Here is a 16797-nt window from a genome sequence, read left to right on the forward strand (position 1 = left end):
ACGGAGAGTTAAATGAAAATATGGAAATACCATTAATACTCATATTTATGTGGATGGCATAGTAAGAACGCAAGGAGTTGGATGCAGCTTTGTGGACACTGGATGAAGAGAAAAGTAAAGAAACCAGTAGAAGACAGGAGAGTGGAGGGCAAGAGCTGGGTGGGGCCAATAGTGCTGAGTGAGACTGATCTCAGTTCATTCTCTTGGCTTGGCAGTCAGTGCGTGTGCCTACTGTAGGATCATGGTCAGGATGGCATCATGGGCAGAGCTGGGCACAGGTTGCCAGCGTGCCAGGAACAGAGGGGGAAGCCTATTGAGAAGCAGTGTGATGGACACAATGGGTACGACAGACTTGCTGCATCAACAGGCTTTTTGCTGCTGTGGCTAGAAATAAACCATAAATACCCCCATTGGCCTCCACCGAGGGCTCGCCAGGCCTCCACACCCACATACACCATCACACTGAGACAGACAGAAAAGAGAGAGAAAAGAGGAAGGACACAAGAGCGTGGCTTGTACGTGGTAAAGTGAAGCACAAGCCATTCAGGTAAAAAAAAAATGAAGATGATTCCTCTTGCATAACAAGGCTTTCTCTTTTACTTTCTTATTCCTTCTTCTCTCAGCAGTCATGGGCTTGCTTGTTAAGTAGCTTTTTGTATGTGCCCTATTGATGTATTCATTTTGCATATGTGACTGGCACAGCATGGATTTGAGTACAATAAAGTATGGAAATGTCTTGCTGATAGATTTATGGACAGTTAGATGAGGATCAAGCAACTCACCTACTGTTTAAAGTCCTACCTATGACCATGTTTTACAGTTACATGGTTTTCCCAGTGTTAGAGGAAACAACCAAATAATATTATATAATGCAAATAATACAAAATCTGCCTAATCTCACCACTAAATATAATTGTTGTGCTTTGTAGTAGGAAAATGACAGAACAGCAGGGAACCCCAGATCAGCTGCCTGCAGATAAGGGCCAAGGAGGGACTGGAGCCACATATAAGGTATAAGAGCAACTTTTCTCTGTATTCACATGTACATATGGACTGAAATAAAAAAAGTCCCAATCACCATGGAATTAAGACTTTGCTGGTCAAACCAGTTGTTCCTGTCTTGCAGTTGTCGGTTTTTGAGTTTGAGAACTTTCGTGGGAAAAAGGTGGAGTTGTCTGGTGAATGTAAAGATGTGTTGGAGAAGACACAGAGAGTTGGCTCAGTCATTGTGGAGTCAGGACCGTGAGTGACTCAGTTTCCTTTCATCACGTCTCCTCAGGTTTTACTCCCTCTGCAAACTGTTTGTGATTTGTGCCCCTTGGTTAGATGAGCGTGTACATTTATGTGTGAACCATCTCTGTCTTCAGATGGGTGGGGTTTGAGTGTCGAGGTTTTGCAGGAGAGCAGTTTGTGCTTGAAAAAGGAGAATATCCTCGCTGGAGCACCTGGACCAATTGTCAGAGTAGCTATAGCCTGAGCTCCTTCAGGCCTCTGAAAGTGGTTAGTATTGTTGATGTAATTATTTACAGATGTAACTTCCTGTGAAAATGTTAAAACAGGTTGTTTTTCTCTTCAGGACAGTGCAGAACACAAGCTGTACCTCTTTGAGAATGCAGGCTTTGATGGCAGAAAGATGGAGATTGTTGGTGATGATATCCCCAGTGTGTGGGCTCATGGTTTCCAGGGCCGTGTGGCCAGTGCTAAGGCTATCAATGGAACGTAAGCCGCCCAGTGATAAATACTATTGATGTTGTTGTAATTTTTCTGTTTTTTATGATAAGTGTGTATTTCAATAAGAGCTTTTTTATTATTGAATTACTACCAGAAATGTGATATATTGATCTTTCTCTTCCTGGTGAAGGTGGGTTGGATACATGTATCCAGGCTACAGAGGGAGTCAGTATGTGTTTGAGCATGGAGACTATAAGCACTGGAATGACTGGGGAGCCACTGCACCTCAGATCCAGTCCGTCCGACGTGTGCGGGACATGCAGTGGCACAAAAAAGGGTGCTATATAGCCCCTGCCCCTACACCTCCCAATCCCAAACCCATTCCCAAACCCAATCCTGACCCAAACCCTGCTCCCAATCCCAAAACCCAAACGCAAACCCAATCTTAATGCCACACCTCCAATAACTCCTGCTGTAACTGGGGCAAGCAGAAGGCAGCCAGCCAGTCCCAAGTCTCTCCACCACACTCCCTGTTAGTTCACACTATCTGATCATGCAATTTTGGAAAACTGACAATGATGAACTATGTACTTCTGTTGGAAATAAAGGTTTTGGCCCTGATTTTGTCAATCTGTTAATTATTGAATTTTATTTATTATGCATAAAGCAATATTAGAAGTAATATATGTGCACTAGTGTCTGACATGAATAAAGAGCAACACTGATCATTTAAACAACAGCAAAACATAGACAAAGATAATTATTGTAAATTAAAGGGCATACTGCTTCTTTTAGTCATTAAGGTCACTTTACTTGCCATGGGGAGTGTAGCACTCTGAAGAGAAAAAAAAACAGAAGATGCCACAAGTGTTTTGAGATTACTAATTCGGTCTCTTTAGGTTCTGTTACTAACTGGGGAATGGTTTTTGAAAGACCTGGGAATTTATCAGGCAGGACAAGTCAAATGAAATTATGTCACAGGTTAAATTATGAGAAATGTAGAATCCGCTTGACCTATAGGAGATGAATTCAACATATCACAGACACTGCTACGTTGATTTTTGGCAGTCCTGATTTTTCTTTAAATTTCTTATTTTTGCATCAAACTTTGACCTGTCTAGGGTGTACCCCCACCTTTCACTGGAAGGGAGCTGGGATAGGCATTTTATTTTCATGTTATTGTATTTTTAACGTACTTCATAGTTCAGCTTCTTTGATCTTTATGCAGTTGTAGTACTGCATTTCATATTTCTGGAATATATTACAATATGAAGCCAACATATTAAACCCACACCCAACACTATTCCAAAATGCCTAGGACGTGTCCTAATCAGACAAACACCGAACATGTAGATACGTTTTAGGAAGACCTGCAGGCATCAGATCTGAAGTGTGCCACGTTAGGTCAATTCACCCTACACCTTCAAAACTGCGGCTTGTTTCATACAACCAGAAAATCAGACAGATGACAAGTACTTCTGTCAACAGCGACAATAAGGTGAAGGACAGGGCAGAAACATCAGGTATTGGTTAAAAACACCACGACCCGCCCATAAAACATCTGAATATCCAATCAGAGGCCACCTTCATTCTTCTGGCTCGATAAGTGGGCGGGGAACGCGCAAAATTTGAAAGTTGACCGGAAACGTTGATCGAGCAGAACCGTGTGCGCCACTTCCACCCAGCAATGTTTTGTGTACTTTAAAAAGAACGCTACGACCACCTGTATGGCAGTCTGGTGAGTAGTCGCATACCCGTCTGTTCCGTCGAGGACACGTCTGCGTGTCGCGCTGACGTTACTTGCTTGGGGTATGTTAGCGAAGTTAGCAGACTAACGTTAGCCCACGTCAAACTAACAATGTTGGGGCAGTGTTGACATTTAACGCCGCAGTTTCTAGTTGGCTCTACTCTCACCTTATATTAACAATACGTAGACAGTTAACGCGCTGGCTTTAAAGCAGATCTCCGTCCACTTTGAGCAAACCTGTGTCATTTCTTCAGGTTTCTTGTTGCTAAGCAGCCATGTTGAAGTTCAAATACGTCAGTCAGGGGAACGTGAAAGCGCCCCCGTCCTCCGTGGACCCCATCACGAGCCGCAGCTCGCGACTCAACCAGGTGTTCCAGGTATGTCTGTACATACAGTATCCCAAACAATCCGTACAGTCAGCTATCATTTGTTGACTTTCTTTGTCCTGTGTTTGCGTATTGTCCCAGGGCCGGGTCAGTCTGTGTGGGCAGCAGGGAGGATGCACTTTAGGTCGGGAAGAATTTCTGGAAGCGCTGCTGCTACTGTACCAAGAGTGCACCTCCCCAGAGCTTATGAAGATACATTATGTGGCAAAGTTTGTCAACAAGTGTAAGCATACATTTCACAGCTGAAGGCTTTTTATGTTTATTGTTGCTTTTTAGGCCTGTGAAATATTTTCCAGTTACATTAGTTGATCATTATTTTGGTCGTTTTTTTTTTAATATATACATTATTTATTCCCAATAGCTGCAGCATAGACGGGCTTTTTCTAATGAACGTGTGTTGTATGTTTAAATTTATACATCATGAAAGTTGTTTCACTTGGATTATCACAGAAACAGTGGGTGTATGCTCTGTGTCGACCTCTGTGTGTGTGTGTGTGTTTGTAAAACAGTTTCTGAAGTGGTCTCAGAGCTGCGAGCACTGCAGCCTGGGGTTCATGACTTTGAAATGCGGGCAGTGGTGGGTCGTGGTCACTTTGCCGAAGTCCAGGTAGCACGAGAGAAGTCCACTGGAGATGTTTGTGCACTGAAAGTTATGGACAAGACAGTTTTACGCACTCAAGAAAATGTAAGATTCATGTGTTGTTTTTCTCTGTTGGGATAGCATGATAGATGAATAAAATGCAGGAACACATTTTAAAATTTGTAGTTAGTAGTAGTTAGTAGTTAGTAGTTTTTTTTGTACTTTTGTCTAAGCAAGCTTGATACTGCGCACTAACTGCTTGCAGTTGCAGTCTGTAAAAGGTCCACTGGAGGGCACTGTGGGGTTGAATACAACAAAATTTTGGTACATTATTTCACAGCTGTGCCCTCTGGCATGTGACTAATAGGACAGATCTCAGTCAGAATGGTACATGAACTGCAACAGAATGGGATCTGAAGTGAGTAATACAGTGAACACGAAAAGTTGTGTCCATGCCACCGGTGAATACTTTGCAGTAATTTCAAATGACTTTGCACTTATTATATGATATGAGCATTTAATTTTATATCATGAAGTTTGACACGCGCATTGAAGTTTATTACAATGTACTTGAACACAAGGCAAAATCTTTGGATTTACATTTAAAGCCCATGAGATCTCATTGTTTTAGGCCAATGGGTTTATGTAGCAGTTTGTGCAGTATTGCTGTTTATTTAATGTGTATATATGCTGATTTGAATTCTTTTCAGGTGGTTTTCTATGAAGAGGAGCGCAGGATCCTGGCTCTGAATAGCAGCCCCTGGATCCCACAGCTTCTCTATGCTTTTCAGGATAAAGACCATGTCTACCTGGTGAGGCTGAAATTTGATTTTAGTTTTTTTTGTTTGTTTGTTTGTTTGTTTGTTTGTTTTTATGTTGAGGATAAACTTGTACCAGGCATTTCCACTTCAAAACAAACTGAGAAATATTGGGTAGGTAATTAATATATCATCCTAGGTGAAATAGTTTATGTAGTAAAGCCTACAGAGCAGGCTTTGTGCTGTAGTATAGGCCTGGAGCTAACCTTTATGTTTATACTGAGACCCAGTTTAATACCGGTGTGGTTCCTAGCTCAGCTGTTGTTTACAAGAGAGGCTATATGTTTATTTATTTCTGACTCCATTTCTTGCCCTGAAATAAACCAGGTGAGAATGCAGTGCTCCCAAATCTGCTGAAAACGAAGATGCTTTATTTCACACGCAATATATAATCATGTGTTAACTATGTTATCGTTGTTTGTAGTGGAAGATAAAGTGAATATCCATTAACATGTCCTTATATCAATGGCTATTTTAAATGTCAACTTTTTCATATATGACATATGAATATTACAAATTGACTCAATCTTTATAGATAGATAGCATTTGTAATAATAATTATTATTAATATTGTTTTTATTATTATTACTACAAATGCTATCTATCTATAAAGATTTTGAGCCATTATTATATAAATATGTTACATTAAAGCTGGGTTGGAATCTGCCATTTCATTTTCTTTCACAGCTGTGGTTTCCACAATGTGACTAATAAAACAGTGGGATCAATCAGAATAGTACATTAGCTGCTACAGGCAGGGATCTGAAGTGAGCAATGAAAGGAAAAACGTGTATGTCGAAGAAGTGCTGTGAAGCAGGGGAGCAGTTGTCCTTCTTAGATAGTGGGGGGGGGAGTCCACCTAACTAGTTGTCAGTTTTGCTGTGGTATTGTGTTAGGCTGCAGGTTTCTTCAGGTCATCAACATTATTCAGTGTTGGAAATTCAACTGGACAGGAACTCTGAAGTGCTGTGGGCATTTTTTGGCCTCACTGTTTTTGTTCAAAGTGTGACCACTGAAAATTAGAACAATAGCTCTAATGTATCTTAGTGCAAAGGAAATAAGGAAACTATGTCAATCAAGTGGTGAATTAACCTTTTCCAGCATTTAGCCTATAGGCCAAACAGCCTGTGGGCTCTGTCCTGAATGTGGACTGGTAGAATTAATTAATGATTCATTTAACTCTGGTTAAGGATGTAAACTGGCATATTTCTCAAAACATTAGTGCCCCTCCAGACGTCAGCTGTGAGACATTGTGTAAACTTACTCTTCAGAGAGTCCAATGTAATCATTGTGAGGGCTGTTAACCTCACAAAAAAAAAATCTATATTTTCTCTGATGACCTATTAGACTGGCTTAGCCTGTAGAAAAACACATCCTCTCCTGTCGTGCCTTATATTGTATACTGTGCTTTGTTTCTCTTTAAGTTGCCCTCTCCTCCTACCTTTCTTCATGGCCCCTGTTTGTCCCTCTCCATTCTTCCTCCTCTTTTCATTCCCTCTGTCTCACCCTGCATCCTAACTGAGCATGGAGGAAAATACAAAGCATCCATCTTTATCCATGTGTCAGAGAGGCACCCATTCTCTCTGTTGCTAGGTAACACTAGAGAATGCACCCGTTCATTCAGACTCGCCGACCATTCATACACCAGGGGGCTCTTGCTCGTTATGGCTATATGGCTCGCACCATATATCTCAAATAAGGTTGACCAGTGCTGTTCATCTCAGGATACAGACGGCAGAAAAAGAGAATCAAACAAGACTTTAATAATTTCTGTTCCCAGACTTTAAAAATTAGATCTGAGGATGATGCTTGTTTTTTGTTGTGGTATGTTGCCTGACTGAAAACATGTCTGCTGGCAGCCTAAGATCATAGACACACAAGCTTTATGTGAATTTTGCAGTTATTGTTGGTGTATTTTAGCTAATGAAGACCAATCCCTAGACTGCAGTATTACAGATAAATCTGCAATAGTATCTACCTAGTGTTACATAACCGAATCTATAATTAGGAGTATCCACTATGATCCTATGCTGAGTAAAGTATAGATATAAACTTAAACATGTAGTCTTGTTGCTTTTTTCTTTCTAAAACATATGTATTTACAGGCTCTTGTCAAGGTCAAGTGAATCCTTTTATTTTAATCATATTCAAACACATTTACATTTCACATGCTGGTCATAGTTTAATGCCACCAATTGCTGATTAAAAATGTGTCTTCAGGCAATGGAGTATTTGCCAGGTGGCGACCTGATGTCCCTGCTAAACCGATATGAGGATCAGTTTGACGAATCTATGGCTCAGTTTTATTTGGCTGAACTGATAGAAGCCATTCATGCCGTGCACCAGCTGGGCTATGTCCACAGGTAAGACTCAGGCTACTGAATCCAATAGAAGTCAGAATACAGGCCATTCACTGCTCTGTGGAACAGCATTTAGGAATTAGGAGCAGACATCAACCAGCTTTTTCTGTCATTAAATTATTGTATAATTGTGTTATTTTTTCTTTTCTTTTTACTGTAATGCCAAATGCACATAATGCAGGAAAGCTTCAACTGGGCATGAAAAATGTAGCATTATAATTTAACCTATATCGCTAACTGATGTTTTGTAGTTTACAATAACTTACATTATCATCCGAGCAGTAGAAATTACTGTAGTTGCGCACCAAATAAGTCCATAAAAGCAGTATCAAATCTTCTGTAAACTATTCACTCACAGAGATGTCAAACCAGAGAACATTCTCATTGATCGGACTGGTCACATTAAGCTGGCAGACTTTGGATCAGCTGCTAGGCTGACTGCTAACAAAACAGTAAGTGGATTATAGAGTTTACTCTGTGTACCTTCGTTATTCTTGACAGTGATGTTACTTTTAATGTATTTCCAGGTGGCAGCTTCCACAGTACCTGTTGGGACCCAGGACTTCCTCTCCCCTGAGGTCCTAGCAGCTATAAATGGGGGATCTCACAGCACCTATGGGGTTGAGTGTGACTGGTGGTCTCTTGGGGTCATAGCCTATGAGATGATCTATAGCAGGTCGCCTTTTTCTGAAGGCACCTCTACCAAGACCATCCACAACATCCTCAACTTTCAGGTACATACAGTAGTGTGTCGTCCTGACTGACTGCTGCTGACATTGGGCTATTGGTTTTCTGTAACTTAGAATTCCAAATTACTGCAGAAGTAAAATATCCTTAGTGTCAGATTTCTCTGTTGTCATACCTGATCAATCTGTTACGTTATGAAGCTTTATCCATGTTGTTTGCTTTCAGCGTTTTCTAAAGTTTCCAGAGCAGCCACAAACCAGTAAACAATTCGTAGACCTAGTGCAGAGCTTGTTGTGTGGAGCCAAAGAGCGACTGGATTTCCAGGGACTCCGCTGTCACGCTTTCTTCTCCAGTGTAGACTGGAACAATCTAAGACACGGTGAGGTGATTCCTGTCCCTTGAGTCTCTGTTCTCTTGTGTTTTCAGTAAAAACGCTTGATTTGACTTGAAATGACACAGCGTTCATATAATCTTATTGCTGGACAGATGATATACGACTAGTTGTCAATAATAATATAGTTTATAATATTCTAACGTGTACTGTGTGCATGTGGCCGTATATAGAAAATCAAACAGTAACTGCGTTGCCAGTGGTGGTGTCGGTTGTAAAGTAATGAGATGCTGTGTGCTGTTGGCAGTAGGCCAGCTCTTTCCTGTGGAGGAGAATGGGAGGGGGGCAGAGACAAGAAGCGACGCAGACGGAGTAAAGATCTGCAACTCATCTGCTTCTCAACTGATGCAGTACAAATCTCTTACAGCAGTAATAACAGACACGCTCGCTGTGGTAGAAATACATGTGCGTGTGTCGAACGTCATTGTTGCCATCAATTCTGACACTGCACTGAATGACAGTTTGACGTGTTCACCTGACTAACTGGGAAAACACACCCATGTGTTCACATTAATGGACATTCTCAGTGAAACATGGTAACACTGAAGAACCACAGCTCTACAGAGATAATTTACTTGAAGCAGCAAGGGTGAGGAGTGTTTATTTTTCTGGGCAGAATATCTGGTTTTCTGATGAATAAACTCTCCTCTTTGTGATTCTGAAGTAAATATCCAACAACGCCAGTCATTTCTTCTGAGCTGTTGTCCAGTCATAATATCCCTATGAATGCTGAATTTTAATGAATGTATTTTTCTTTTTTTAACCACATAATTATTGTTTGACTATGATGCAGGCTTTTTAATACAGGAGACCCCCCCCCCCCCCATGTGTGTTGGAATGTTTTTCTTTTTTTTTTTTTTTTCAGGATTTCAGTTGTTTTATAGATTGATATTTCCTTGAGTAATAAAGATCAAATGCAGTGGAAAAGAGAATGATATATGTAAATTTGTTTGGATTGAAAGTCCAGCCCTGTTTTATTAATAATTGGACACAGACAGAGCTTTATGCTTAGCTCTGGCTCCAGCTGATTAGCTTGCTCTGCTGCAGTGAGGGAGAGTGTGTGTATGTGTGAGAGAGACGGAGGGAGGGACACAGAGGCAGCATGTACATCACTGCGTGACTTACCGCACTCTAGACTTGCTCTGCTTTGCTCTGGTCTGTTCGTCCTCCCTTCCTTTCTTTCTCCTTTCTTCTCGTGTTTTTATTTTTTGCATCTTTTTACTACCTTGTTTGTCGCTGCGTCCTTTTTTTGTCTTTTTTTCCCGTTGCCCTCTCTTACGCCTTCCTTTCATCCTTTTCTCCTGCAGTTCTCCCGCCATTCGTTCCTGCGTTGCACACTGAAGATGACACCTCTAATTTTGAGGAGCCGGAGCAGGCAGCCCCCCGGCCAGCCTCAGCAGCCCAGCGAGGAGCTCTGCCAACGGGCTTCCAGGGCCAGGATCTACCCTTTCTAGGCTGGTTCTTCAGCAGAGCATTGACAACATTGGCCAAAACTGAGTAAGTGCTACCTGTTTATCTGCATTCTTCACCTTTTCTCTTTTCAGAAGGACCCCCCCCCCCCCCCCCTTTTTTGTCCTGTAGTCAACATGGAGACCTCCTCTGAACATCTCTTACACACCTTTGTTGTAGACATCATGCTTCCATTGGCTGCTGTTCTGCCATTAGACTCCTCATTACCACAGCAACAAATTCCAGGTAGCCTTGTTTCAGGTGACCTAGCATGGTGCCCTGGGCAGTTGGTGTTGTGTCCCTGTCATTAGTGTTGTGCTTGCTGGGGCTAAATTGGGTTTGGCCATATGCTGTGTCAGACTAGCAACAAGGGAGGGAGGGATCCCCCTGTTTTCTGGTGCTCTTTTCCTCTTATTCTTTTTTTGTATTTTGGTGTCATGATTAGATGATCTAATATACATATGTGTGTATATGTGTGTATATATATATATATATATATATATAGAGCAAATGAATGAACCAGAGGTGGTTAGCTGGTATTATCTTGCCATCGGTGCTGATTGGTATGCGGCTGAGTGTGTCAATGAGGTTTGCTGAGAGGTGGAACCCCACACATAGACACACTCCCACCCTTGCTGCTGTTATTCTGCTTTTTCTGTTACTGTGTAGCATAATGGGCTCCTTACTTTTATAGCATGGGTTTTGGGACTGTAATTATCCCTAATGGAGTTTGGCTTTTTAACCTCTGATAATAATGCAAGAGGATGGGTTTCATTTCTGTAGCCCCATGGCAGTGCTCTAGCAGGTTAATGGTGCTGGAGACTGCTGATCATGACAGTAGCAGCAACAGAAAGGGAAGAAAAAGCAAGAGGGAAAAGGATCAGATCTCAGTTTGGGGATAGAGTCTATTTCTGTGGTTACTACAACAATTTTTTTTTCCCCCAGTCCCCACCCCCATCTTTATACATCTCATCATCTTCTCTTGTTTTCTCCCTCTTCTAATGTCTCTGACTCTTGCTGTTACACCATTAGTCATCTGTTCATGGTTTTTAACTGAAGCCAGTCATTTCTTTGCTGCATTTGATTAAGAGGAGCTCATGGAATGTGTCAAATTTGTGTGTGGGTGCATGCATATGCATGTACACATTCTTCATTACAATGCCAAAAAGGAAAGAGAAATAAACTCAGTCAGACATAATGAAATGCTAATTATATGTTTTGGGGGTTCTTGCTATTTTTTGTCCATTCCATGTGAAGCTGTCTGTCTGACTCATTAGTAAAACTCAACAACAAAATCCCCTTAACAGCTTGACTCAAATTTATGAGAAGCTGTCTGTGGGTTAGCATCAGAAAATCATCTGTGCAAGGTGCCTTAAAAGCAGGCTTCTAGGAAAATCTGCCTTTTTGGAAAATGTTGCAGTGATATAACCACAATCTAATGTATTTTGTAATATATCTATATATAACAAAATACATTAGATTGTGTATTTCTGTGTGTATTTCTACACACACACTATTGTGCTTTACACAATAGTTTGGAACATAGTATATCGTGGACAACAGATAAATACTTTCAATTTTATTACCCATATGTCCCATTTACAGTGCCTTTTCAATTATTTATTAGACTTGTTAAAGACTTGTTAATGTTTTTATGGACTATATATATATATGTGTGTGTGTTGTTTTTTTTTTTTTTTTTTTTTAACCAGTTGTATGTCTTGGGCATTTGCTCACTTGTGATTGGGCATAAGGAAAGGAGAGTCAGTTGGTCAGCCAGTCTGGTCAGTCTCTAACACTTAGGTTGAGAGTGGGATATCTTGATCACTGCTGACCAGATGTCCATGAATGCATATTCATAGTTCTCAGATGGTGATTTCCAATTATTTATGTGACCTTATGTGAACTCGTTTTTCATCTGTCAGAATTTTCCCTTGACTGAACTCTCTAAGCAAAGGTCCCAATTTGGATGAAATCATGTTTTTGACCCCCTGACTTTTCCTTCTTTGGCACTTTCAGGCCAAATTCTCTACTCTACATGAGAAAAGATCCTTCAAATGCTTCCAAATTATGATGCAAAGCCATGTTTGTTTTTATTTTCTCTGCCAAATGATTTATTAAATTACATGTTTAAAAACTATGACACATCTTTGTAATAGTTTAAAAAGAACACAAAATATGTTGTTCCAAATTAGTAAGCAGATTGCAGTTTGAAATTATTCAGTGGGTCATAATAAACTCAAGCAGTATTTGTTTCATGTGGATCATTCTCAAAAAATGATAAAAGTATCAAACTAATTAAGGTATATTTTAATATGTGAGCCCTTCTTTATCACTCACTTATCCATCGAACCTGTACAGTGTTTGGCTGTATTGTATTTGAGGATGCAATATTGCCTCCCCAAGCTGCTGTTTTCTTTTATGTCCATAACAATCAAAGAATCCATGTTGTTTTTTGCATCATGGGATGTTTTGTTGTCACACATGAAAATAATTTCATTTCAGAAGGCAGGAGTCAGTTAGGCCAGCACATATCTGAGAGATGTCATTGTGACACTCTTAACTCCATCCGTCTTGAATATCTAGTGTAGTACAGAATTCAATGAATAAAACTGTTGGAAAATTTGGCTTTGTGTATTGCTGAGCCCTCTGCAAATGTTTTTCAAATTCCTGACTGCCAAGTGCTGGAGGGTCCTACATGAAGATGTGTTTAGACACCAGCAGTTTCTTAGACCTGTTGGCTGCTCAGCAAGGGCTTTTTAGATGTGCCTTTTTTAATGCTATCCATTTGTCTGCTGGAAATTTTACTTAAAAAGCTCCTTGTTTCTTATCTAAGAATGATGGCAGTATGTGAACAGTGACACAAACAAAGACTTTATGCAAAATTCAAAAGCTACAATGTTTATTTTACTGAATTCCTACTGATCTGTCACTTGAATAATAGTTTGGAACATAGTATATCGTGGACAACAGATAAATACTTTCAATTTTATTGCCCATATGTCCCATTTACAGTGCCTTTTAAATTATTTATTAGACTTGTTAATGTTTTTATTTAAGAAATAGACCCAATTGAGGGCAGCATGGTGACTGAGTGGTTAGCACTGTTGCCTTACAGCAAGATTCACAACCCGGCTTTTCTGTGTGGAGTTTGCATGTTCTCCCTGTGCTTGTGTGGGTTTTCTCCAGGTACTCTGGTTTCCTCCCACAGTCCAAAAACATGTATGTCAGGTTGATTGGTGACTCTAAATTACCCATAGGAGTGAGTGTGAGTGTGTGAGGTTGTTTGTCTTTGTGTGTCTACATGTGGCCCTGTGATGGACTGGTGACCTGTCCAGGGTGTACCCCTGCCTTTCACCCAAAGAGAGCTGGGATAGGCTCCAGCAGATCCCTGTGACCCTGGTTAAGGACTAAGCAGGTATAGAAGATGGATGGATGGACCCAATTGATGAATTGCCTCATGTAATTTCTACACTTTTAGTGAGATATTTTAACAAACATTATGTTTGCTTCATCATTTGAATATTAAAGGAAGGATTCATAGCAACTTGATTTTTCAGACTACACTAACTTGAAGTTCTAACTCCGATTGTTGTACCCATCTTCATTGGTTTGGTGCAGTGCACTAGTTTCTCCAAAAATTCCTTGGAAAATGTCCTATATCTTAGAAATCCGTGTGTGTGCTTATGTTATTGTATGTGGTCCACTGTATTTGTGTGCCTGATCAGCATTAACTTGTGTACTTTTCCTAAGTCCCTGTCTCTCTTTCATTCTTTTCAATAATGCAGTCTGCACTGCCACTCATTTATTTCTTCTCTACAGTACAGAGACATGACAAATGCCATTTCTTCAGCTCTGAAGAGAGTGCCTTGACATTTTGCCTCTTGTAAAAACAGATTTATTTTCTGTACTCTTCTATTGTCTGACATTATTTTTAATTGGCCACAGATTCAGCTAGCTGAAATGCCTGTTGCTATTTTTGTTAATGATATGAGCCAATTGTCTTTGTTTCTTTATAAACAGTCTCTTTTTCTAGATTAATTTTTATTTTTATCCATGTCTCACATATTTCCTGGTAAGACCTTTGCAGAGAGTCTAAGGAAGCAGTGCCTACTTTTGTCATTATTTTTAACACTATGACTCAGTCTGAGTCAACTTTATTAAAGATCCCGCTGTGGTATTTGAGAACTCATTCATAGAACTCCTTCCGCTTACTTCAAAGATTTCTGTTCAGAACTTTTTTTTTTTTCTGGTCAAGAGAAGGATAAAACTTGACTTTCTCAAAGAATGGAAACAAAACAGGACATCACCTTTTAAAAAAACACAAAAGTGCATTGGACTCACTGCAGAGCGAAGACAGAGCCCACATTTTCCTGTCATAATGGGTTTGTTTTTTTGTTTTGTTTTTTTTAGGCAAACAGCAAATATTCCCAGGTCAACATGGCTGATTTGTTCATGTATTCTGTTTCATCCTGAATAAACCATAGTAAATAAAATATACACAGCGGATTCTTACTTCAAAAATGCTCTGATGATAGTTATTGTAAATATTGTCAGTAACTTTATTATGACTAGATAGTCTTCAGTCCTATTCTTAAAAAGGAAAGCAAAGTTGATGCTTATTTTTATGCTCTGTGTCTGTTGCTCATTTATGATGTGTGGGTTTTATGTGTGCATTTCAGCCAGCTTAATTACAGCTACAGTGCTGTTGAGGCTTGCTGTTACATGATGTGGCTTTATGTCCTGATGTGTCAGTCATCTTCATTCTGGTTAGCTAATTATTTGAGAATTTGTAGTTTTCTGTACTTTTTACACAATACAACCACCTTTTTAATGTTGACGTGATGTTCAGAATGTTGATTAGTTTGAACAAGATTCTAAATGGTTGTAGTAAAAATTACTGTTTTAAAACAAACAAACATATAGTTATTGCAATTGACATTATGACAGTGCCACAGTTGTTTGCCATGGTTAAATGTAATGCAGGTGAGCCATGTAGTATCTGTGTTCAGCTTGAATAGTACTAAAGAACATCCATACTATTACATATTGTTCATGTTGTCATCCTCAGGTCAGTGTCTGCAGGCCTCAACTCTCCTGCGAAGACCAACTCCATGGAAAAGAAACTGCACCTTAAAAGCAAAGAACTACAAGAAACCCAAGACAAATGTCACAAGGTAATTGTAGCCTTTTTTTTTTTTTTTTTTTTAAAGTCTACATTTTCAAACAAAAGAGGACCTCCATCAAGCAAGGCAACAAAAGACCACTGGGCATTGTAAATTGTATTTTTAAATTTCTATATTTTAAGAGGTTTTTCTGCAAAAAGCTGAAAAAAAAAAAACTGGCTTTACACAGATCTAGCAAGCCAAGTTAATCTGTTGTGTGTACTACATTACATCTACTTTTTTTTTTTTTGTAGCCTTCTGGTTGGGCGATAGGTCAGATAGATCAACTAACATCAAAATTTAAATCACCAGTTCAAGACCTTTTACTTCTGCATTTGAGGCATCAGACATAACACAGTCACCCTCTAAAATCCATAGTAATTTTTTATCCTGTTAAATTGCAATGACATTGGTAATTCAGATGGAGCAGGAGATCTCCAGGTTCCAGCGTAAAATGACTGACCTGGAGTCAGTGCTCCACCAGAAGGATGTGGAGCTGAAGGCATCCGAGACTCAGAGGAGCATCTTGGAGCAAGACCTCGCCACCTACATTACTGAGTGCAGTGTGAGTCACAATAACAATTATCTACTGGTGTATAGAATTTAAAGAATGGTTTAATAATTTTCTTACATGAGTTTGCATTTTCTCACTCATTAGTAAAGTTTCTGTCATTGTTCTCACTTCATTTGGTTCATTATATGTGTGTTTTCAGAGCCTGAAGCGAAGCTTGGAGGAGGCACGTGTGGAGGTCTCGAGAGAGGATGACAAGGCAATGCAGCTGCTGCATGACATCCGTGAACAGAGCAACAAGCTGCAGGAAATTAAAGAGCAAGTATGTAAAACTTTTAATTCCAATCATCCTTTTTTTTTTCCCTTCTCCTTATCATCATAATGATGTGCTTCATGCAGAGATTAGTTTATAAACACTTAAATATATTTATACAAAAAAAATGTGTAGTGGGAAAAAAAAAAACGTTTACATACTCATCAGCAAAGCAATGATCTTATTTGAGAAGATTGATTACTGTCTACAGAGTCCTATATTTTACTGTCATAATTATGGAGTACGTGAAGCAGCCATAAGATGTTATTCCTTCTCAGTTTCCCTGTTACACAGGCAGGGCTTCCCCTCTGAGGACTCCCTTGTCCTCAGCACTCATAAAGGTCACCCCTGCAGATGGCATCCTGCAAGGTATCAAAGGGGAGGAGACTTTGATCATTACTCCAAGATTCACCCACCCTCATCCCACAGTTTTTAGAATATTTGAATATGCATTTATTACTTAAATTACAAGTTTAACTATTTTAGGCACAAAACACTAATTGGTGTAAAGAACTTTCCTTTGTAACTTACTGTTTTCTCTCAATTTGTTTACTGGTTAAAAATCAATGTGTGTGACAGAAATGAGAGTGAACAATGTCAGTGTAACATGTCTCTGCAAAGAGTTTTACAGACTTAAGCATTTATCTTTCTTTTTCTTTGGAGCTCTATAGTGCAAGCTTGCCATCTATAGCTTTAAAGTGGGTAATCCTTGAGTTGTT

General features: G+C 39.7%; 1 protein-coding gene and 1 pseudogene across 5 annotated transcripts in view; both read left to right on the forward strand.

The window, feature by feature from the left end:
• Positions 1-67: 67 nt before the first annotated feature.
• Positions 68-2280, forward strand: LOC113129805 (beta-crystallin B3-like; annotated as a pseudogene).
• Positions 2281-3308: 1028 nt separating this feature from the next.
• cita (citron rho-interacting serine/threonine kinase a) overlaps positions 3309-16797 on the forward strand; it is a 35574-nt gene continuing 22085 nt past the window's right edge. For 3 of the 5 annotated variants that reach the window (XM_026307366.2, XM_026307364.2, XM_026307367.2), the window contains exons 1-12: positions 3694-3795; positions 3886-4027; positions 4314-4489; positions 5095-5196; positions 7423-7565; positions 7921-8014; positions 8090-8296; positions 8475-8628; positions 9948-10137; positions 15161-15266; positions 15676-15819; positions 15968-16087. In XM_026307366.2, the coding sequence (XP_026163151.1) occupies positions 3694-3795; positions 3886-4027; positions 4314-4489; positions 5095-5196; positions 7423-7565; positions 7921-8014; positions 8090-8296; positions 8475-8628; positions 9948-10137; positions 15161-15266; positions 15676-15819; positions 15968-16087 (1680 nt within the window). Of the gene's footprint in view, positions 3410-3672; positions 3796-3885; positions 4028-4313; positions 4490-5094; positions 5197-7422; positions 7566-7920; positions 8015-8089; positions 8297-8474; positions 8629-9947; positions 10138-15160; positions 15267-15675; positions 15820-15967; positions 16088-16797 lie in introns of those variants that run through there. The other 2 variants (XM_026307363.2, XM_026307365.2) reach the window with 1 other exon arrangement.

Source organism: Mastacembelus armatus, chromosome 5 (genome assembly GCF_900324485.2).
Source record: "Mastacembelus armatus chromosome 5, fMasArm1.2, whole genome shotgun sequence".
Lineage (NCBI taxonomy): Eukaryota > Metazoa > Chordata > Actinopteri > Synbranchiformes > Mastacembelidae > Mastacembelus > Mastacembelus armatus.